Here is a 23,470-nt window from a genome sequence, read left to right as displayed (position 1 = left end):
ATAACTTGAGTTTACCAGAGTTGTGCACTATAACCAAGGGTACCTTACTGCATTAGTTGAACACAAATCATGGATTCGTTTCAGTGAAGATACATATCATGGTACTCATGGAAGATAACTTGAATTTGGTGGAGATAAGCACAAATGCACACTTTTTGTGCAGTAAGCTTGTGCTAGTACAACCGAACCCAAGAAGAACACCAAACTCTTAATCGAGCCCTAGACGCAATGGGGTGAAAAGCTGTGCACCTGTGCAGAAATTATGATAGCTTCAGATTTGACTTAAGCCAACTCAAAATGTTCGCGGCAAATTCTGGAGAATCTGTTGGTGCTTCACATGCAACGTCACTGCAACTATGAAACTCATGAGCCAGCCGAAAATGTCTGTGTCACGGCATGTTGAGGTCAATTGGCGTTTGGTGCCTGCGCGAGCAACCAACGTTGCAGCCAATGCCGATGCCGAGGCTGAGCGTCAAATCCACCTCCCTGCTGCTTTGCTGGCTTCTAGTTACATACCTTCCTCCCTCCTGCTTCTGTTTACATGCAAGACATCAACTCCACGGCGAAACCGAGTGCTATGATTAACTGCATGGATCAATCCACTTGCCTGCTCCTTCCTCGAGACCATCTCCATCATATCCCTCTCCTCGAGCGTTGCTTTCCCCTGCAACCATGCATCAGGAACGTCATGAACGAGCCTGACAGCAAGATGTAATTTACAGAGTCAGTTTTTTTTTGCGGGAAGGTACAGAGTTAGTTGTTCCATCTTTTTGTGTGTGTGTGTGTGTGTGTGTGTGTGCGTGTGCGTGGGGGGGGGGGGGGGGGGTTATAGCTTTGCTTTGTCCACTGCTTTCTTGCTTGCTTTTGCATTGCAGAGCCACAGTCCAATAGAACAGCAGGCCCTGAACACATCACGCATGAAAAATAAGGCACACGGCAAGAAAATTTCACCAAGTGGCTGAAAGCCCCCCCCCCCCCCCCCCCCGATCTAGGGTTCCTTCCTCCCTCCCCCCGCCGCCGCCGCCGGCCGCCCCCGCCCCGCCCCCTCCCCCCGCCCCGGCCCTGAACACATCACGCATGAAAAATAAGGCACACGGCAAGAAAATTTCACCAAGTGGCTGAAAGCCCCCCCCCCCCCGATCTAGGGTTCCTTCCTCCCTCCCCCCGCCGCCGCCGCCGGCCGCCTCCGCCCCCGCCCCCTCCCCCCCCCTCTCTCCCCTTCCCCCGGATCCGCTCCGCGCCGCCTCCCCGGGAGGTGGCCGGGGCGGCGCGAGCCCTGCCCCCCTTCGGCCGCCCTCGTCGCTCCTTTCCTCCCTGCCGCCGCCGACGGGCGCCCCCGGCGCTGGCCAGGTGGTGTTGGCGGCGGCGGGGCCTGCCTGTCCCCGCGCGCGCGGCTCCCTGCCCGGGGCATGGGGCGGCGGCGGTGCCCCTCGGCCTGATGACGGCCCGGCGTCCCGGCGCGGTGGCCGGCGGCTCGCACGGTGGTGGCGCGGCCCCTTTGGCTTTGTCCCCTTTGGCAGCGAGACATCGTGGTGGCGCGCCCCTGGCCCAGATCGGGGCCCGCGGGCCCCATCTGGGTCCTAGCGGGCCGGCCCCTGGCGTGGCTTCATCGTCGTTTGTGTGGTGAGGTGGTGGAGCAGCTCGGACAGGGGGCAGCGACGCCGACGGCATGCCAGCTGCGGCGTGGAGGCGGGAGTTGTCCGGGCCTCTGAGGGTCCGGCCGGGCCTGTGGGGCCACGGGCTCGGCAGACTCCCGCTTTGGCGTCCGGTCGGCTACCGTCGTGGACGGTGGAGGTGGGGCCCTCCAGTATGCTGATGGTGCTGCTGCCCTAGTCCCGGCTCCCCTTCCTCGTTGTGCAGGCCATCTTCGCGGTGCCGTGGTGAGACAGCGTGGGAAGCTTCGTGTCCGTGTGCGCAGGGTGGTGGTCGGTTTGGTGGCGAGCGCTGGAGTGCCTGAGGGGGAGGATGGGATCGGGAGAAATCCCTGTTGGCTTGGCCGACACCGACGCGGTGGCGCCTGAGGGTGCCATCGGACCTTCCTGGAGGGCGTCGGGGCTACCCTTCTTCTTTCCTCGTTATGTATCGGGGGAAACCCTTGGCAGCAGTGTCGTCATCGTCGCGTCCCTTCTTGGAGGCGTTGATTGGTACCGGTGCTTCGGAGTCTTGAAGCTTGGGGGACGATTTCCGGTGGAAGCAGCGGTCGCGAGGCTTCGTCGTCTTTGTCGATCCGCCGTTATCGGCATTTGTTTCTTTTCTTTTTTTCTCTTTCTTTTCTTTTGGGTGTGGTTGTGCTGCTTCCGCCCCAGCACCTATCGTTGGTTGTATTGGATGTTTGCTTTGTAATACAAAGCGGGGGGAAACCCTTTTTCTCAAAATAAGGCACACATGCAGAAATATCTCGATGTCGCATACACTGGATAAATGCATTTCCCTGATTGAGTTTTATCCATTATGCAGAACTGAAATCTAGTAGATGTGGCTGCTTGTTTATACAGTGTGAACTGGATGATTTTTTTTTTTTTTGAAACGGAGGCAAAAGATTTGCTTCTGGATGATTCTTTCATAGAGCTGGATAGAGACATGTGCTGGAAGTGGTAAGCCTCTTAAGTACTAAAATTAGTTTTATGCTCTGCGTACTTCAGATAAAATAGGACTTTAGAAAAATCTTGTTGGTATATTTGAGACTCACCTTCTCCTGTAGTGTGGCGATCCTATACGCTTCCAACTGATTCCATGCAGGAGAAAGTGTATGACTTTTAAAATGAATCCGAGGGCATATTAGACTGAAATATCTTAAAAGGCCAAAAGATATAAACCATATAATTCAAAATTACTAGTAATGCAACAAGTTTAGTTATACATTGGCACCGTAAGACAAAGGACTAGTTATCTGCCTGCCGTGAATAGGAATTCAGATGGTGGAACCTTAATTGAATCTTCATCCTAATGTACTTCCCAGATTCACATCTATGCCATCAACCAACAGTACAAACTTAGTTTGGACCCACTCCTTCCATTTCACCATAAGACAGGTAATTCATCGTGAATCACTGACAGAGCCAGATTTAGCAGGTAAAAAAAAAGACAAATCTTGGATTTTTTCTGTTATTCCTTATCTATATCAGGGATTTTACCAAAACGTTGAGAGATCGCTCAAACTGTTTGACCAATATCTTATCAGGTGCTGTGAAGAGCATGCCCTCTTGTGAAAAATCAGTTGTTGCAGTCTTCTAGATTGTCTAATCTTTGGGGTAAAGCAAGATTAGGGCATGAGTAGTGTTAAACTTTCATACCAACTAGTGACTGTCATGTTGTACTAAGGGGCCAATTCCCTCTTTGATGTCAGATCTGCAAATGCCATGTGTTGTGCTAGGTAGTCTGTTTACGACAAATCCGATAGTCATTCATGGAACATAAGTATCAGTGCAACTGATAAATGGTAAACTCAGATACTAAAATAAATGCTTTGGGTTTCTGTCTGAGCATGAGAAGCCTGGCACAAGTGTTACAGTAGTAATACCCCGCAAAAAAGTGTTACAGTATTAATAGGCAAGAATGAATGTAAACTACATAAACATCTCTATCGAGTGTGATTCTCAATTTCACATTTTGTTATGTGGAGTGTGATTCCCATTTTCACATTTTTTTTAATAAAAGGTAGGTTAAATTTACATGGTGACAAGAAAAATAAAAATTTCAAACTTGCATAGACATCCCAGTTCTTTTCCTGTCAAAGAACTTTAATGTGTTACTTCTGCAGACCCTGAGGTACCTTGATACTTTACACGAAAAAGTCTTCAATTGGAATCTAAACGGAAATTCTGTGACGAAGTTTACCAAAATATATTTGGACTAGGAAGCTAATAAATGATATACATACTAAACATGCCTTACTGAAACATACCTTCCTGGTCTTTGCCCTCCTTAGTGCATACTCCAATTTTCTTTCAATTTGGCTAAGCTGTTCGATGGTCAACTGGGATATGCTTGATTCATCAATTGACCTGCTGATAATATATTATTAGTAACCTTTTGGAACTATTTATAGTTGCAATTGGTACTTGCAGAAGCAATTTTGAGATGTTACATGTCATGAATGTTTGGCCTTCTATCTGTTGTCACTATGGGAACTTGAAAATCCTTGCTTCTTCTCTGGAAAAATGGAAATGATCATTAGCAGTACCGAGAATATTCTCAAAGCAAATGGGCATAAATGTGCATAATGTCTCATTTATTTAACACCATCACTTTAAATTACAACATAATTCCTTTTGTACTTTCCAGTTTTGTGAACTCATATTTTGTAACATTCCCATAGCATGATTTATGCTCTTTCTTTATAAAAAATAGTTACTGCTGTAGGAAAAGTGCCTAGATCTGCTCATAGAAAGGTATCTGCAGCAGAGCATCAAAACTGATTTTTAGTATCCATTAAGAGGTAAAGATAGACACTCTTGATAATGTTTTAATGATGTTGATTCTGTCCTTTGTCACCTCTTTGAGAAGGCTCCTTCCATGTGCTCTTTTTTGTGCTTCTGGGAAATTCTGATAACGTTTGATGATATTCTCCATACTGCAACAAAGGTTTGTGAATGCATAATTCTTTTGTGGAACAGAGTATATCAATTCGATATTCAAGAGAAATGAGCATCAAAGACATAATGATGCAAAAAGTAACAAGTATTGCTACAATAGTTCAGAGAACTACTTGGGCAGAAGTAATCCACGGAGTTTTTTGGAAACAAGCTGGCTACTGATGGTAATGCCCATGCATTTTGTCGCTTCGTCATGTTTCCGAGGCCATCGACAGTTGTGTGCTTGTATGCTTTATGCCGGAGATGTTACTTCTCCATTGCACGTTACCACTCTTGTAGAAGGGTTTAAGTCTAGTCACGTGAAGTTCATCTCATGTCCAGTCAGGCCGAAATTTCAAAACCAAACATCCTTGGTATGGTTGCAGGCAGGCGAGTCTACATGAGCTGACACGGATGCACAGGCATGAGGCTCCAAAAGAATTTTATTCCATGAAATTTCATTTGCGCAGACTACCAAGTGAGAGTTGCTTTTTGGTTTATTCACGACAGGACTTGTTTTTTTTGAAAAAAAAAAATCCCCAATCGAAGTGGTACAAGTGGAGACTAGGGTGGCACCATCGAGTTAGGAAGGCGTGATAAAGATGGCGCAAGTTGCGCGAGTCCTTGGCTATATAGCCTGAGAGTGGTAATCAGAGGCAGCAAGAAAAGAATGAACTCTCTACCCTATCTTGCTTTTCGTTGATCCCCAATCGCTCCATATCCTGCATCAGTATGAATATCACACCCAAATCACCTAGGACTAAGGGACATTACGCTTAGTATCAGAGGTCAAGATCGATCGTGGAATTGTTCGACCCTTGGCCGTAAAATACCGGTAGAAGGTAGGAAATTCGGTCTTTCAATTGTAGGACCAGGGACGCTACACTTGGTATCAGAGGTCCAGATCAATCGTCGAATTGTTACCCTTGGCCGTAAAATCCTAGTACAAGGTAGGGAATTTGGTGTTTCGATTCATTGACTCCTCCCCGAACACTTGTAAATTCGGATGGATTTCCCAAGAGATTGCGATGGTGCCTCCTGACCCTCACCGCGCACCCGTTCATTCTCTTGCGAGTCCTTGGGCCAAATTGTAGTGGCTCTGGCCACCCTGGCGACTCTTGACATCACGCACCAACAGATGGCAGCACGATTGGATCTGGTTCGGCTAGCAGCAATTGTTACCCTTGGCATGGAGCGGTGGCACGACGCGTTGGCTCATTCAGGCCCTGTTCATTTAATCCCCTCGCCACAGGGATTGAAGGGGATTGGAGAGGTTTGACAAGGATTTTGACTTGCAAGGGATTTAATCCACTCCAATCCCTTTCAAACCTCTCCAAACCCTGCCTAACCGAACAAGGCCTCAAGTGATTGAGCGCATGGTGGCTGTTCCGGCCAATGACTCAAGAAAAAGATGATGTCAATCCTCTTGCGAGTCTTTTGCTTGTTAAAGGGTTGTACAAGTCTTCGCAACCGCATGGTGGCGGTAGACCTTGACTGACACAACATAAAGGATCAACATTCCCTGTTGAAGATTTCCTTTCTGCAGTTCAGTCGCACAATCCGCACATTTGGTGAGACGAATGTCTCGATTACTCAAGTTATATATTCAAGACTTAATGTGGATCACGGGATGATGATCCACAAAGAAGGCAATGTTGCGCTTTGATTCCGGGCATACAAACTCTGCTATGATGTGTATTTTGCCCCGCATCCATGACTACAGTAGGCAAAGTTTGGTGCCGCGGACCATCACTAATTCAGGACTTCGTTGTTATTTGTGTAACAAAAGAGTATCGAGAACAATTTGAAGAACTCTTGTAAAAGATCTCAAGCCATAGCTTGCATTATGACAAATTTTGTTTAAACAGTTCATCAAAGGACTCATAAAGAGAAATCAGAGGAGGTATCACCTACTTTAGCTAAAACTATGGACTGGGCGATATTGATAGCCACTAAAATTATGGACATGGGATATTGATAGCCACTCTCCAGGTGAAATGTTGGCGTCCTTAGTATGATCGAAGCATATAAGGTATTAAAAGTTTCATGCACCAACCCAAACTAATGGACAATGTTAGGCAATCCACTTCAATACCTTCTCGTGTGTGGCTCAATAAGGCCTAAACATGGCATGAAGAGGCAAAGAAGCTGCAAAAGGAGAGCCTAGGATCTCTTAGTTTTGACATCGTAGTAAGTTTTATGCATCAACCAGTAGAACCAAAAATTGGAACAGGCGGAGAAGATTGGACAGTCCACATATATACCAACACCCTCTTTCCTGTCTAGCTTAATAAGGCCTTAACATGGACAGAAATAAACTTAGGCATGGGTAGCCCGGTCCGACGGCCCAAACCTGAAGCCCCATTGTCGAGTCGGCCTTGTGCTCAAGATTGCCTCCAATCAAAAGCATGAAAAGGCTTGAAAATGCCTTAGAAATATGGTTTTAATTGAAATATAACTATAATATTGTATTTACATATCCTGAAATAATTAAAATAATATTATTAAATACAAAGGTGCACCTTTCAATTGAAGGCCCAACATAATGCCTGAATCTAGACAGAAAGTGTTGAAATTTTCTTATTTAAATTGCACTAGCTACGTCTTAAACTCAATATCTCTTGACTCTGATATCATGTTAACTGCACTACTAATAGGATCAAAATTCTAAACTCATGAAGAAGATTCAACAATCAACATATACTTCAACACCTCATCTCACATGTGACTTGATAAAACCTAAAGGTTGACAGAAAGAGAACAAGCAATATTTTATTTAAACTGTAAATGCGGAGGCTTGGACCCAAGACCTCTTGGTTTTGATACCATATTAAGGTTTATACATTAACTAATACTCCCTCCGCCCCAAAATAAATGTCTCAAGCTTAGTACAACTTTGTACTAGAGTTAATATAAAGTTGAGACACTTGTTTTGGGACGGAGGGAGTAGAATCAAAAGTTTGAACCAAGGAGAAGGTTGTACATTTGCATGTACTTCAACATCTCCTCTCACGTGTAGATCGACAAGGCCTAAATGAAGAAAAAAGAGCCAAAATCTTTCATTTTAATTATGGAATCGATGACTTGAACCAAAGATCTCTTGGGGCCAATACCCTATTAAGCTTCATGCACCAACCAATAGAACCAAATGTTTGAAACGATGAAGAAGGCTAGCTAATCCACAAATACTTCAACACCCCTCTTAAGTCTGACTCAATAATGTCTCAATGTGGATAAAAAGAGGGCAATGATTTTTTTTATTTTACATTGTGAAAGTCAACACTTGAGCCCAAGAACTCTTAGCTCTGATATTATATAAAGTTTTGATGGATCAACTAGTAGAAACCTACGTTCAAAATGATGGAGAAGGTTGGTCAATCCACAAATACTTTAGTAGACGACATTGTTGTCCAACCACATAAGAACATGCGGTATTAGTCATGGAGACTTTTGAAAAGGACAATAGTTCAGATATTTCCACAGTGCTAGTAATCTCTACTACAATGTGAGGATGGGTATGAACCCCATCAATGTGCCTCAAAACTGTTGTAAAAATGCATGCACTAAAATTGGAAAATTGTCACAAAGAGTTATTGACAACTTTGTTGAATGGGGGAGGCTTGGCTACAATAGAACAACTAACATTATCACTGAATTTTGTATCTAGAACTGATGGTACTGAAACTATCAGCCTTCACGCTCTTGTTGGAAATACAATGTTAATAATGTTGGTTGATTTTGCTAGGAGCCACAGTTTCTTAAATGCCAGGTTTTTGCAGCTGCTAAGGTTTGGTGGTAAATGGTGATGAGCTACAATGTTCTCTGAAAGTGCTAGAATTGGAATGGCGGGGACAAGGGCGTTCTTTCACAACCGTGATGCATGTGTGCGAGCTAGGGGGCTTATTGGAACATTTTTGGAAGTTAGATTAGTTGAAATAGAGATTAACATCTTGTAGTTGTATAGATTTAGGGGTGTATCAGCCATGAAAGATCCATCAACTCAATTTTGTACATTGTAGTTCTATTTTATTGCAGCAAATTAAGACAAGTGATTGTATTTGTAGGTGCCTTACAAATGAACTTTGAACACCAATGTGCCAAAACATGTACATGCGTGATGAACCAATAACACCACATATTATACAATAGCCTTGTTCTACCCAACAATACGCATTAGCATCGCCCATGTAAAACGGTTGAAACCCCAATCACAAGGAAGTAGCTAGTTGGAGATTATTAACCACGTGAATTGAACAATCTAAGGACAAGTCAAATCACATGGGAGACATGGATGGCGCAACAAATGAAAAACACCCCGAACACATGGATGAATACCTCGCGTGGCATGAGGCAGCGCAAGAAGCCAAGAACAATGAAGCACGAAGCTGAGGCATGATGGGGTACAATCAACCCAAGTGACCTGGCACACAACGCCACAAGGAATAACGATGCTTGGGTCCCGAGATTCGCGATGGATTGAAGTCCTAAGCCTCGGGGCCCTAGTGATAAGTCTCGAGAATGATAGGACAAAAGTAACAGTGTAACACTAAGGCTAGCTTGGCGCATGTCTAAGGCCCATGGCAGTACAAATATTTCTAAGGATGTATGACTAAATAATAAGGAATGTGTTGCTAGCGCTAGGACGCAGTGTATGTCCCTAAATTATCTCTTGTAGTGTAAGCAGTAAGGAATGCCAAGGAATGTGATACTAAGCATAGGAAGGAAATGATTGAATTACCTCTTGTTGAACAATGTGACCAATCAAGACCTAAACTATCTATAGGACTAATAATTGATCTTCGTTTCTCCTCGCTCGTAAAGAGAAAGCGTCGCCTCCTTCAACACATGTAATGTAGGCTACTCATAGGAACCCTCAAACTTACTAGATGTTAAATAACCCTCAAGTGCACCAGAGCTCTATCGGCAGTGCATAGGCAATGTAGAACTCAACCAAGGGTGCCATACATAGCTTACGAATGTAGCAAGAATGATCCATATCAAAATTGAGTAACTTCTAACCGACTATACTACCACTCAGAGATACCTTGCAATAATAAAGTGAACCATTCCTCTCACGACTAGCTCGATAAGGCCTAAACATGGACAAAAAGAGGGCAGCCACATTTTAACTTAAATTGTGAAAGTCGAGGCTTCAATACAAAACTATTGGCCCTCCTACCATATTAAGTTCAAGTTAGTGGGAAAGCTCATTGTTGACCTTGCAAAAAGTCTAAAAGGACACAACAAGATTAAGGATAATTTTCTAAGAATTCTAGTGGAGCAACTCCACATTGAGCCATAGTGTCACCCATACTAATAAGAGGGGTATTTGCCTTTGAACGACGGCTCAACACATTCCCGAGCGAATCAAATATTTCCATTAGAAGTATATCATTTCACAAGTTTCAACATGCACAGAACTACCAGACCAGTCGACCAACACCTCCAAACTGTTTGCGTGACATGAGAGTTGGTTAAAATTCTCTTAGTTGTGAATCTAAAATTGTCAAGTTGCTTCTCGAAACCATGGATTTAGTGATGAAATTAGAGAGATCTTTGTTAGGTTCAGAACCTCTGAGTGTAGCATGTCCGGTACTTCTAAGTCTATTAGGGTTTCTCGACAAGAGTAGTTTCTATATTGGTTAGGAACTTTTGAGTGAAGTTGGTCTGGAACCTCTGAGTTGGGGACTTAGCCATTTCTATTAAGTCCATTTTTGATGGTCCTCTGTTAGGTCCATAATTTTCGAGTGGAGTTGGTCCATAATTTTTCATGGTTGTATCTCAACTATGGACAATATGTGCAATTGTCCAAGAACCCCGAGCATTCATGCTTGGCACCTTCAAAGTGACCATAGTTTCTAATGTGTTTATGGATGAACCAAGTACCCCAGAGTGCTTGTGCCAACCTCCGGGAACGTGGGTTTCCTATCTGCTTCAATTCTCACCCCAAGGCGAAATTTACATAAGAAATTTCAATTGCCTATTCAATCCTCTAGTCAATGTACTTGGTATTTCACTCATAGTAAGAGGTTACAAGACCAAGCATAAGACCGAGGAGATCTAGGAGTCCAATAATCACAATTTAAGTGTGAAAGTAAGGGAAGACATCTCGGTGAAACAAGTATCAACCAATAGAGAATGTTAGTAGTGTAGTGTAGTGAAAAGGGAGATCCTAGCCGGAGATGTGAAGGTGCCTTTGGAGGTGATGTGTTAGTGGGGTCCCCGGGAGAAACTGGAACTTGTGAATGACAAGTATTTGGAGGTGGTGTGACAATAGAGTGAAGAATCAAGAATATCTTAGGATAGTGGAACCAATAAGAGAATGTTGTGGTAATGAAATTGTGACAAGCTTAGAAGTATGCGACTAATTGTAGGTAAGATCACAAGGGTTTCGCATCCTACAAATAAAAAGACATCAACAACAATATCTCCTATACTCGGTATTGTGTATTAGATAAACTAGCTCAACCAATTGCGTAGTCAACTCTATGTGCACACAAGGCACATGAGGTCATACCGAGCATATTCAAAATACTAAGGCAACTAAGCCGAAGATTTTGATCAATAATATGCTTGATCAAGTGTTGCATTCCATTTCTGAAGGCTCCAAAAGGTCAAACATTGTTAAATAGGCATAACTAGGATGTAAGATTAAAGGGTAATGAAGAAGCGTAACATAATTCAAGGCTTCTCCTAGGCTTCTCATATTTTATCCTATCATAAAAACAAGAACTTATATAACGGGTAGTTCAATGAAGTAATCTAATATCCCTGTTATATAAATTCTTAGTTTTATACTTCACCCTATCTATGCATGTGTACATATTGACCTTTCGCCACATGAGAATACAAGTTACTATTTCTCTAACATGGTATCAATGCCTCTCTAAAAAAACATGGTATCAAAGCCTAGGTTTCCATTTTCACACAAACAAGTTATGCTGTGATTGACTCAGATTTTTATCGAGGGCCTGATCTTGTTTTTTCTGTGTTGTCTTGCCTCTAATTTATTCCACCATGCTACTCCTTTGGCAATCCTCTCTTTAGATACCGCCGCCGCCTTTTTGCATCAACATTGATACAAGCCCCTACAGTGTTGTCTATTCTAGGCGCTCTAATCCATATCGAGCGCGTGTGTCAGCACCTTGATCAGGCTAACCTGTGGCACATCTCATGTGCTAACACCTCGATCGGGCTAGAGCATGGGGCACCACCCCTTGGATCAAGTCGAGCTATGTTGTGACAACACTTATCGAATCATGTGTGGTCGATCGCATCGCATCGCTCGCACTCAACTCGTGCACCTCTTCTACGCATGCATGTAGCTGATGCTCGACCCTATTTCGATCAATCTATAACGTTTGGTCCACTGCCGATTCCACTTGGTAGATTGATCGAGCTCAATTCCATCTTGTAAAAAGAGTAAAAATGGGCACAATGTCTTATCATTGGGCTTTGTTTCCATTCCTTGTTGTTCGGTAAAAAAATTACGACGTTAGTTACAAAAACAGTGTTGCCTACATGTGTGGTCCTCTCTCGCGAGGTCCCATGCTTGGTGTGCCATGTTTCCTCTGGAGCAGCCTCATCAATCGTATCGCCAACTCCTATCCTGGCTACTGATCATGTTGTTGTCGAAGCTGCCAAGATTATTGATGATGTTGCTATTGGTGCCTATGATTAGAAGGTCTCTAAGTACCTGGTATACTCTTATTGTGATGAGTTGATCGCTTATACTGAAGTGGCTTGATGATCATGTAAGGTCCGTGATTGTCCTCTATGCCAGTGTCTTGTCTCATTTTTCTGTAGAGGTTGTGGGTTTCTCCATAGACTTCAGATGTGGACTCACCTTCATCATCATTATCTGCCACCCAATGATGCTTTGTACTTGTATGTGGTTCATCGGGAGCATGACTTCAGCATGGCGATCCACTCTCGAGGAGTTTTATGCTCAGAGTATGGCTATCAATCATCAACCAGATTTGATCCAAACCACTGGGTGTGGCTCTACCCGACTTCAATGTGTTTATGGGTCCTTGAAGCGGCTTCCTAAGGAGTTTGAGACATGACACGCCCAACTCTTTATGCATGTGCCTTGTGTCTATCTTCTTGAGGCACTCATTGAGAATATGTTGTGGAGACTCGTCTGGGTTGTGATAGTTTGAAGCTTCCCTCTATGCTTGCTGCTAATTTGCCTACTACAACAATTATTGCCTCGGCTATAATCCGATTTGAAGCTCCAACTCTCTTCAACCGGTTCCCATGGGAAATGGATATCAACCTTCTCCTAGTGGTGGCCATCCTTAGCGCACCTACTGCAACAAGGATTTTAACACTGGGTCAACCCGCTTCAAGCAGTAGTGACGCCCCTCACATGGCTCTTCTACATGGGGTGGTGCTTCTACCTCGACCTCTTTAGTTGTGTCCCTAATTGAGCAAGATATTACGTGATTTAAGTGTGTTCTGGTTCTTCATCGGCAAATTTTGTTGCGCACCTTTCATGCACTAGGAGACCACCTTCTACACAAATAGGTACTACACATGGATTCTTGATTCTAGAGCATCTTTCCATATAACTTCTATTTGTCTACTTTGTCATTTATTATACCCCCAAATTCTCCTATTCATGTTCTTGCTATCGGTGGTACTTCTCTTCCCATTGCTAGTTATAGCACCCTTAACACTTCATCTTTTCATGTTTCTCATGTTGCTAATATTCTTTGCTTGCCAATTGGCATGCAACTCTTTCCAGCTAGCCAGATTACTTACTCTGTTTCTTACATCATTCTTGACGTTGATTTTTATTGTGTTCATGATTTGTCACACAAGAACCTCACAGGTCCTTTGGGAGCTTAACGAGCCCATGTTCCTTCCATTGCCACCGCCACCACCCTCTTCGCCCCAATGCCTTGTCTACCGCCTCTTTTCAGAAGAGGTATCGTCACATTGGTCGTTTGCATGGCTCTCATTTTTCGACTTAAGTTTCATCATGGTCTTCAAGGGTCTACCCTAGGAGGTGTATTTTTAGATTATTAGGGTTGTAAGCTTGGTAAATGTAAGTGCATCTAGTGCCCCCTTTGAGATTTTGGAGTACTGACGACAAAAGTGGTTAAGAGACTAATGTGTTTGTGAGTATACATAAGTGAAAGTCCCCGAAGATTTGGTTTAAAGAAACACGAAGACATTGGTGTGCCCTTCTAAAGAATTGGAACATGAAGAATTAGTGTTTGCGAGTGATCCGTTGTCGAGGAAATCTTGCGAGGGCCTTTGCGGTCTTTTTCCTCACTACTATGTGCTCCATTTGTTTGGTTGTGTTCAATATATTCTTCTAGCACCATGTGAATGCATCGAACTATTTTCTCTATTGAGTATCTTCTTAGGATACAATGGTGAACACAAGGGCTAGCAGTGTTAGGTTCCTGTAGGCATATCTCATGATGTGACTTTTGACGAGTCTCACTCTTTCTATCTACGTGCTCTTGTCCTTTGACCTCCTCTAATGAGTCTATCTATTTCTCAACTTAGCCTGACAAACCTATCATTATTGTATTGCACCTTTCCACACATCCCACTAGGTTTGCACATACTCCCGTTGTGGACCGCACGCTACTATCACCACCTCATTTGTCACTTGAGCTCCCTTGTATGGTTCCTCATCATGCTTTTCCTCCTTTTCTGCTGCAGCAGTCGTCATCCATGCGTTGTGGATTCTTCTATCATGCCTTCTTCTGATGGGCCAACATCTCATGATGCACCATCTTCTCCTGGCATGTCCACTTCCCCTGACATGACATCTTCTTCGGATGAGCTATCTTCTTCAACTGCTCCCTCTCCCTCGTGATGGTGATGCCCGACCTCCTACTTATGGCTTACACGTTCATCCACCTTTAGTTATTGACTATTATGTTTATTCTAGTGCCGCTCTTCTTAGGTCAACTACTCACCCCCTTGAAACCCTAGGCATCTAGTGTGTCGCTCCCACAATTCGAAAGACGATTTACACTGCCACCTCAAGCAACCCCTCCTTCACCTTGATTTCCATCGCCGCAGCCGACGACGGCCATATGTGAGGCCATGGTGGCAAGAGGTGCCCCTGCCGCCTCCTTCTCCTTCCCCTGCTTCTCCTTCCCCATTCCACATCAATGGGCTATGGCCTGTGGCAAGCCCACATCCCCATCGATCATCTCGCTGCTTGGGTGGCCGCTTGTCTTGGCTAGAGGCAACGCGGCCTAGTTTGTGCGTGCTAAAACTTGGGGCATGCCTTCATTGCAGCGGTGTGATATGCTCAAACATATCTATAATTTTGTGTGATTCATGCTACATTGCTATCAATTCCATACACTTTGGGCATACTTTTAATCAACTTTTATTAGACTAACATATTAATCCGGTGCCTAGTGCCAGTTCCTGTTTTTTTTCCAGAAAATCACCATAAAAAGTTGAACAATAATAAATAAAATAAAAGATGTTGAGAACATTCATGCCGGAAGAGGACCAGGGGCCAAGACCCAGCCCCCTCGTGGGGCCCACCAGGCCATATGCGCCCCAAGGAGGCGCCCGCCTTTTAGGGGCGTCGATAGCATGTGGAGCACCCCCAAGGTGGCTCCGGTTCCCGATGGTCTATAGACATCTTGAAACTTCTATCTTAATTATATATCATTTTTTTGTCGCTGCCACATCGTGTTTCCTATACGATCTTCATTTTTAGCCCTGATCATGTACTGTCGAAGGGGGAGGTCATCTACATCATCATCAAATCGATCCTCGTGCTCCAAGATGAGAGACCACCCACTGGACTATGGGTTCATGGCAGTAGCCAAGTTGTAATATCCCCCTTGATGTGTTTAGATGATCAATACAATAGCCATATGAGCTGCCCTACATGATCATGGTTAATCTAATGTATTCATAGTGGTGATGTAGATCATGTGATGCATTATTCCTTAATGTTTAGATTTATGACTGCCATCTTGTTTGGTCCATAGATGAATATTTCTCTATGGTTATTTGTTTACTCTTGGCCAGTTTATATCGGTAATCAGTAGTGGGAGAGGTGTGCATTAGTTTGGTTCAATATTGTAAATAATGTATCACAGTGACAAAAGGTGGAAAAGGCTTGTATAGAATTGTTGCCACTAAGGGTTATGGTTTATTAGAGGGTTCACTAGAATCCCATAAACAACAATATGTCTTGTTCAAATAAATTACCTTGTTCACACTTAATGTCCAGATGGTGTGATCTACAGACAGTCTATTTAGCTATAAGATGCAGAGAGTGTATCTCGATCTAATAGTATTACGGACGTACTACCTATGTAGAATCAACACATTCTTGTGTTTGGTATGAGCATGAAATATATTATTAGGTACCTTCACACTTTATATAACACACTTTTATGTATTGGAGAGTTACACTTAGTGAAATGAACATCAATCTAGTTTTTAGCATAAGAATCACCTTCTATCAACTTACTTTTAGTTTTGTTTTATCCGATAATACATATCTTCCACTTTATCCTTTAAACGTCTTTCTGACTAGTAAGACTAGCAAGGTTGACACCTTGTTAGCAATGTTGAGGACACAAGTGAAGTTGTATTTGTATTGTAGAGCATTCAACTCTTGCGGGATACTAGTACCTCCACGAATTGATGCTGCTCTATTCTGGGTGTTGTATACTTCGCTCCTTGACCACGTCACCTTCCTATCATGGGCTTTGTGGGAGGTGTAGTGGTGGGTGGTAGGGGTCATTTCCTGAGTGGAAGCTCTGCCCAATGGTGTAGGAGTTGGTGGCGACAATGCTCTTGAGTGACGTTTCCTTCCTTGGAGGTGTCATCGTGTGGTGTCCTCCTCTACCTTGGGATCTAGCTAGGTGAAAACCCTTAGTCTGGCTTGCCAGACCGGACGGTGGTGACGTTGTGGCATTGTTCCTCCTTGGAAGCTCCCCCACATGAGCAAGGTCCATTTATGGTGGTTGTTGGGTGTGTGGTTCACAAACAACAACTTATTTCCTTTGTCTAGACGGTTTTGTCGTCTTGACATTGGTGCTATCTAGGGGACCTAGGCACAACGAGGTGGTTGCCTTGACAAGGCTCGCCTTGAGGCCCTAACATCATTGACCATCAGGACTTAAGGGTGAGCATCCCCATCGTATGACAGTTTAGCAACCTTTGATCCAGGGCGAGGTAACGAGTGGCTCCTTTCGGCGATGTGATTGGATGGCATTTGTTGGGTTTGACACCCAACTAATAGCGATAGCATGGATTGATTGCATCAAAAAATGTTGGGTCCTTCGATTGCATCTATGGGCTCTGATTATTGGGCTTTGTTATTGCTACTCAGCATCCTTGTATCTTACTTTTTTTTGCGGCATGGTGTCATGTTGTTTTGTTCTTTATGACAGTAAGTGCTTCATTAATTAAACTTGCCTGATAGTTTTTTTTCTAAAAATTTTGTGTTCATCTAGGATGGCATGCGATGGTAGACGAGCTTGCTACTCCAATGGCACATGGGATCTTGTTTCCCTTCCGCCCAATGTTTGTCCCCCAACTTGTAAGTAGGTCTGCAAGGTTAAGACTTGCTCAGATGGTTACATGCCTCATCTTGTGGCCCTCGTCTTTTAGTGGAAGCATGCCCGAGTCTATGCTAACATATTTGCTACTATTCCTCCCATAACCAAGTTGGCACCCTTCTTGTTGTGGCCTTTATTCGCGACTGTCAAGTCTCTCAAATTGCCATCAAAATGCCTTTCTTAATGGCAAGCTGCATGAAGAGGTCTATATGCAGCCACCACCTAGGTAGTATATTCTGTATTGCTTGGTGTGTTGTATTCATTGCTCTCCACATGGCCTTAATAAAAGCCCCTTGTATCTGGTTTGAGCGCTTCACCTCATTGGTCATTGATGTTGGTTCACGACAACTGTGATCAAGATCACATGCCCTTTCTTCAACTTTTTTCACATGGCCGGGTTCTTCTTTTATATGTTGATGACAAGAACATCACTAGTAACGACTTTATGTACACTGCATTTGTGGATGCTCGGCTTAACGAGTAGTTTCTTATGTGTGATGTTGGTCCTCTTTGCTTCTTTGGGATTGAGGTTTCTTCTAGCTCAGATGGCTTATTTTTATCCTAAAGTGCATTCGAGATCTTCTTATGTGTGATACTCTTACTGATGAGCTCACTATTGAGACTTCGATAGTGTTGTCATCATCTTGCTAGGAGTCTTGCCTATCTAGTTGTGTCTCATCCGGATATCTTCTATCTTGTTCATATTTTGGGCCAGCGCGTCTTTGCTCCCACTTTAGTTCACTATAGTCACCTACACTACACCACGACACTCAAATCAACGTCAGACAATCTGTCGTTATAGGTCACCTAAGGCGACACATTTAGTGTCGGCACAGAACTTTAGCGACGGAAGGGAGCTGTCGCCTATAGTCCTGCCGGGAAAGGTCATTGCTGATAGACAAATTTATGCCGACAGAAAGTATGCTAGCATTGGTGATATTTACGCTGACAGACATTTCTACAGCGACAGACAACTTTATGCCGACAGTTTGTCTGTCAGCACACTATGCCGACGGATTGTGTGATGCCATAGATACGCCGACAGTCTTTCCGATACTACGTGTGCCGACAGATAGTAGCTACTTCAAGTACTATGATATCTTTGTGGGAACTCTTCACATCGTATTCTCTTTCTACATTCCATTTTCATTACAACATCTGGCCTATTCGAATGCTAATTGGGCTAGCGAGCCCTCAACAGATTGCCACGTGTTTTTCTGCTTACCTTAATTCTCTTGGTGTAGGTTCTCTCACTAGCCGGGAAACAAAGAAACATACTGTAGTTTCCCATTAATGTGCAGAGCCTGGGTTGTGAGCTATGTCTCTTCTGCAATAAGGGTAACTTTGCCACTGTGGATCCTTGAGGGTTTGGCTGATTCTATGACTACATGAAATCCTTTTTCATCCGACAATATAGGTGTAATCAATGTCGCGTGTGACCGTATGACACATCAGCTCACTAAACATATTGGTGTCGAGGCTTCTTTCCTGTGGCCCCATGTGCATGATCAGGTGATTGCTCCACAATAAGTGCCTTCCAAGCTACAGTTAGTAGATTTCTCCATGAAAGCTCAAACTAGAGCACATGATGACTTTTATCTCTTAAAATTCAGTGTGTTAATCCCCATGAGTCTGGTGAGTGCTACAGTTGTATATAATATCTGTGTACTATCTCCGTTGTATAAAGCGGTTTCTGTATATTTTACCGTGCCTATATGTATATATAAACTGGCCTATGGCCCTATAGGAATACATGTCCCTATTTCCCCCAACACCTATAACCTCTGAAGATAAAATAGAGTATTAAACACATTCCTAACCATCCTTAGGCATCCAGAGTGACCAAATTCAAAAGGGGTGCCTCATAGTTAGGCGTTTCACCTTCCCAAGGAGTTCAAATAGGTATATCCATGTGAACTTCCATGGAGTTTCTTGATGTGTACCCTAAAATGTTGTGGAGATTAGGTGTCCAATTATCAAGAGTACTGGGAGATAAAAGAGTACCAGAAGTAAAGCACTTGCTTCCATGTGAGTTTGTAGGTTTAACTTGTTTTTGTAAATCAATTAGTACCACGTGAGTCAAGACCAAGTTTCTTGTACATGTTAAAACATGCATAAGCCCACAAGTTTTAATATCCTGATTTTTTTTCAAGGCTCTTCCAATGCAGGTTTCTTAATACGGTTTCATAGGTATTTTGCTGACGTGGCATAGTAGTTGAAGAGAGAGAGAGAGAGAGAGAGAGAGAGAGAGAGAGGGGGGGGAGGGAGGTTGTAGCTTAGCTAACATACAACCCTTGCACGTGGCCGTAGGCAAAAAATATTGCTATCTCAATCACATGTATGCATGAGCCCCAAGTCATTAAAATTTAGACACAACCCGTAAGAGCATGGTTAATAATACAGCCAACGGTCGTCTATAAGAAGTTGCTATGTCATCTAGAGTCAACCACATAGCCAGCATGTACAATAGTAAATTTTAGATGTGTACTACTTTATTAGTAGTTGACTCATCTTACAACCTCACAAAGCGTTTTGGGTCTCGTGTTGCAGCTGGCTACTAACCAAGAGTCTGCTTCTCTTCTCTCTCCTCCAACCAAGTAAAGATATAATATTCTAGTCCTTATAGTTTGCTTATGTCTTGTACTTGCTCTAAGAAACAATGCATTGGGCTAGTCGTCTCTTAAGTTTTATATCTTCTATGGTAAAGTGCTAAGAGATGCTACATTTGGAGAGGCGTCATGGCCTCATGAATCAACTATCTATGTCCTTTTATTATGAAAAACATTATTTTGCTGGGAGATAATTTGAATAAACATTTACTGGGTGTCCACTCAGATGTGTGTTAAATCCTATCATGCTTGTGAATACATAAATATTGGCAAGAGACAAGAAACACAAATAAATTACAAACATGTTCTTGAGCCTAGACTTCGGTGTAGGGTGTAGATTTAGGGATATAATATTTATATGAGAGAAGTAGTGCTTACGAATATATATTTTGCATGGCAACATACAAATATTGTTCACACAATTCTTATATTTAATAATTCATTTGTTGAGTAGATGGAATTTCCTTTAGAATTTTATGTAGATGTTAAACTTTATTATTATTATAAATATAGAACCAAACCAAGGAGAAACTATTTTTTTTCATACCTAGCTATATAGCCCCCTAACTTGCCAGCAAATGAAAACGTTAGTTTTTAGAGAAATGCTAGGGCATAGAAGGGTTGTGTGACTTTATGAGGGGACATAGCGCATATTTTAAATTTTGTAGGTAAATAAAGTCTTTCCTCAATATGGAAGGGAAAGGGTATAGACTTTGTGTGTCATTCTTTTAGTAAATTGGTGGAACACTACTTATTACAATGAGCATGTTTTGCTTCGAAATTACCATAACAATATAACTAAACTAATTTAACGTAAAACTAAGTTCCTAGTAAAGTTGGGCAATTGAAACTTGTCATCTTACATGGGTTGACCTGTGCATGTCAAAACTCAAGCCCTTCTCGGTGGCTCGACTGCCTAGAAGTATGTTTATGTCAATCATAGTACCGGATTTCGGGTTTATCAGCTTCATGATTTGTAGACAATAACATTTTTATAGTATGCTTCTCTAGTTTCTGAATCAGGGTTACGGTTAGGATATACTACAATTTAGCTTTGACAAATCAAATATTTTCTAACTATAGAAGATAAAAACCTAACCATCACAAAAAATCCTCTACACGGATGACGAAAAATGAAATGAAATAGAAACGAGCAATTGTGCAGGTCAATGCATGTACGCAGCTATACAAAAGCTAGGTTATGGGCTCATGGTGTATCGATGTTTACATTTTATCTGTAGATACAATAGATGAGTTTCTATCCCCCGTAATACTTATCTCTAAAATATGATCTAGCTATGACGGTCAATGCTATCCGACTCAAGGAAAATGGTGCCTAGGCATGGATGGGTCGAGACTCACTTGAATCGGGAGATGACGGGGCATCAGTTGGTGGATTTTTCATCAGCGAACCCAAGGCACAAATTGTTTATTGCGTATATGCAGATGACATGTTGCAATGGTTATGGCTGTGTTTTTAAGGGTCCAGTTCATTGCAAACACACTTCCCCTTTCTCAATTCATTATTTTTTATGTCGCATATGTTGTGAAGTTTCCAGTGATTTTTTGTGTATGTTGCAACAATATTGCATGTACACAACAAAAATGTTGCATGAGGAAATATTTTTTTGTAGCAATCAATCACTATAAGGAAATTACTTAATTCAAACTAGACGGAGTGGGAGGTGACTGATTTTTATTTCTAGTAGCCCGACCGACACCTAACTTTTCACTCATTATTTCTCTGCATGAGCTCTAATTGGTCACGTATAGCTCATCTCGCATGCAAGTTCGAAAAAAATAATTTATGGTGCAACATGTAAACATACATGGCCAAACTCAAAACATACATTGCATATGTGATAACAAAGTAAATCTCAAGATGAACTCTGAAATGCAAATTCTCCACTACATGTACATGAAATCATAGGGATATTCACTTCACTAGATAATCCCTTGTCATCTAGTATTATTTGTTGGCTTATCTTACTCCGATGTATAATAACCACCACTATCTTATTATATATACGCCCAAATTTCTCCATAGTTTATATCAAAACTAGTTCAGCTTGCAGTTTATATACTAGTTCGTATTGTAGTATAATCTCCTCCTGTTGGCATGCATGATGCATGCACTTAAGTTGCCTGCGGTTCTCATTATGGATATGATGATGACAAGACTATTACTAACAGAGTCATCACTATTGTGGTAATAATATTTTTTGCGCAAGGATTTAGGCACCTAGCAACTATTATAATGCACATTGATCATATACTTGTACCAACTACGTGTTTTCATAATTATAATGTATCGCTTTTCTTACATCCTACCTCTATTTAGAAACAAGAAATATTTTTATGGCAAAACATAGTTTTGTAAATTGGTACACATTTTCTGCTTAGAAATTAAGCAGGGATTTCAAATAATTTGGTTAGCAGTCAGCAAGAAATAACCAACTTTGACGGGTTCTGAATGCCTTTCAGAAGCAACAAAACGATAGAAGGAACGCCTGATATCGATCCTGGCACCATATACTGCTTCCGGCTACAATAATCCAATATCTCTAGAAGAAGAAAAAGAACCAGACGGTTGCCATAAACTCTTAAAGACTGATCCTAGGCAACACAGTAAATCCGCTAGCAGCTCTTACTTAATTCTAGTCCAGTGATATCATAGGAACAAAAGCTACAACTGTAGTTCACGCAAGCATAAAATACTGTAGTGTACAGTAGAACAGTACTGTAGTGTGGTTACAGCTGGAACGCCGGCAGAAAAATAAACTGGCGGCGACCCGAGTCTCAGACAGTTGAGTAAGAGCAGGTTCGGCATCGTGAATTCGTGATCTCGTCCTCTACGTGCGGAAGAAAAATATAGCTAACGAGCGGCATGAGATGAGCCGTAGAGTCGCGTATTAGCACGGAAAAGAAATACTACTGTATATTCGAAACATTGGCCTAATTCGATTGTACTTAAGTGATCTAAACGCTCTTATATTTTCTTATAGATGAGTAATCGAGAGAGCAAATAACCGGAAGAAAAGACAGGGATCGGAGGCACAAGCACATACGTCGCGGGCGCGGCGAAGCGTTGGAAGGTGCCGTCGAAGGGGTTGATGACGAGGAGGCCGACGTGGGCGTCGCAGAGCACGGCGAGCTCCTCCGCCTTCTTAACCAGCCCCGCCCGCCGCTTCCTAAAGCAGATCCCCCGCCGCCTCCGATCCTCGATCCGCCGCAGCACCACGCTCCCCCGCTGCCGCGCCATGCTCCTCCTCCTCCTCCTCGTCCCCGACAGAACGAAACGGAGGCGCGCGGCTTATGTAGCCGCAGGCAGCAGCGCTTCATGGCTCCCCCACCGCTGCTCCCCTCGCCGTCGCTTTGCCGGATTCGCTCCCCACCGGCCGGGCTAGGGAATCTAGGCTGGGATCGATCGGGCCGAAATGTGGTTGCTCTCTGCCTCTCTGTTTACTTGTTTAGTCGAACGCGCTTAAATCAAAGATCCAAATTTGGCTCCGGATTGAGTCGGCGGCGAGAGCTGGGCCCACGGGATATAGGGCACGCGACGCGAACGCCAACGTCGGGTACAATCGCGTTGTCGGACCACGAGTGGTGTCCAGGCCGAGCCCCTCGACCCCACCGCGCAGACAGACATCAAAGTGCTCGCACGCACGCTACGAGGAGTGTGCTGCGACTGACACGAGTGCTGTAACATTGGACTGTACGG

The 23,470-nt window shown here is 43.2% G+C and overlaps 1 protein-coding gene across 3 annotated transcripts; it reads right to left on the bottom strand.

Moving 5' to 3' along the window:
- LOC123045305 (truncated transcription factor CAULIFLOWER D) lies at nt 1-23,249 on the bottom strand. 3 transcript variants are annotated; one of them, XM_044468305.1, is made up of 7 exons: nt 22,818-23,249; nt 4,495-4,573; nt 4,088-4,152; nt 3,905-4,004; nt 2,690-2,725; nt 608-664; nt 1-533 (listed from the first exon to the last, which is right to left on the bottom strand). In XM_044468305.1, exons 1-7 carry the CDS (start codon nt 23,009-23,011, stop codon nt 390-392), a joined length of 675 nt encoding a protein of 224 aa, XP_044324240.1. In that variant the 5' UTR covers nt 23,012-23,249; the 3' UTR covers nt 1-389. The 3 variants fall into 3 exon arrangements, with proteins under 3 accessions (XP_044324240.1, XP_044324241.1, XP_044324242.1); XM_044468306.1 differs by lacking the exon at nt 2,690-2,725; XM_044468307.1 differs by lacking the exon at nt 2,690-2,725 and having other exon boundaries at nt 1-664.
- Between the last annotated feature and the right edge of the window lie 221 nt (nt 23,250-23,470).

Source organism: Triticum aestivum, chromosome 2B (assembly GCF_018294505.1).
Source record: "Triticum aestivum cultivar Chinese Spring chromosome 2B, IWGSC CS RefSeq v2.1, whole genome shotgun sequence".
NCBI lineage: Eukaryota > Viridiplantae > Streptophyta > Magnoliopsida > Poales > Poaceae > Triticum > Triticum aestivum.
This window is presented reverse-complemented; position numbering and strand designations above follow the sequence as displayed.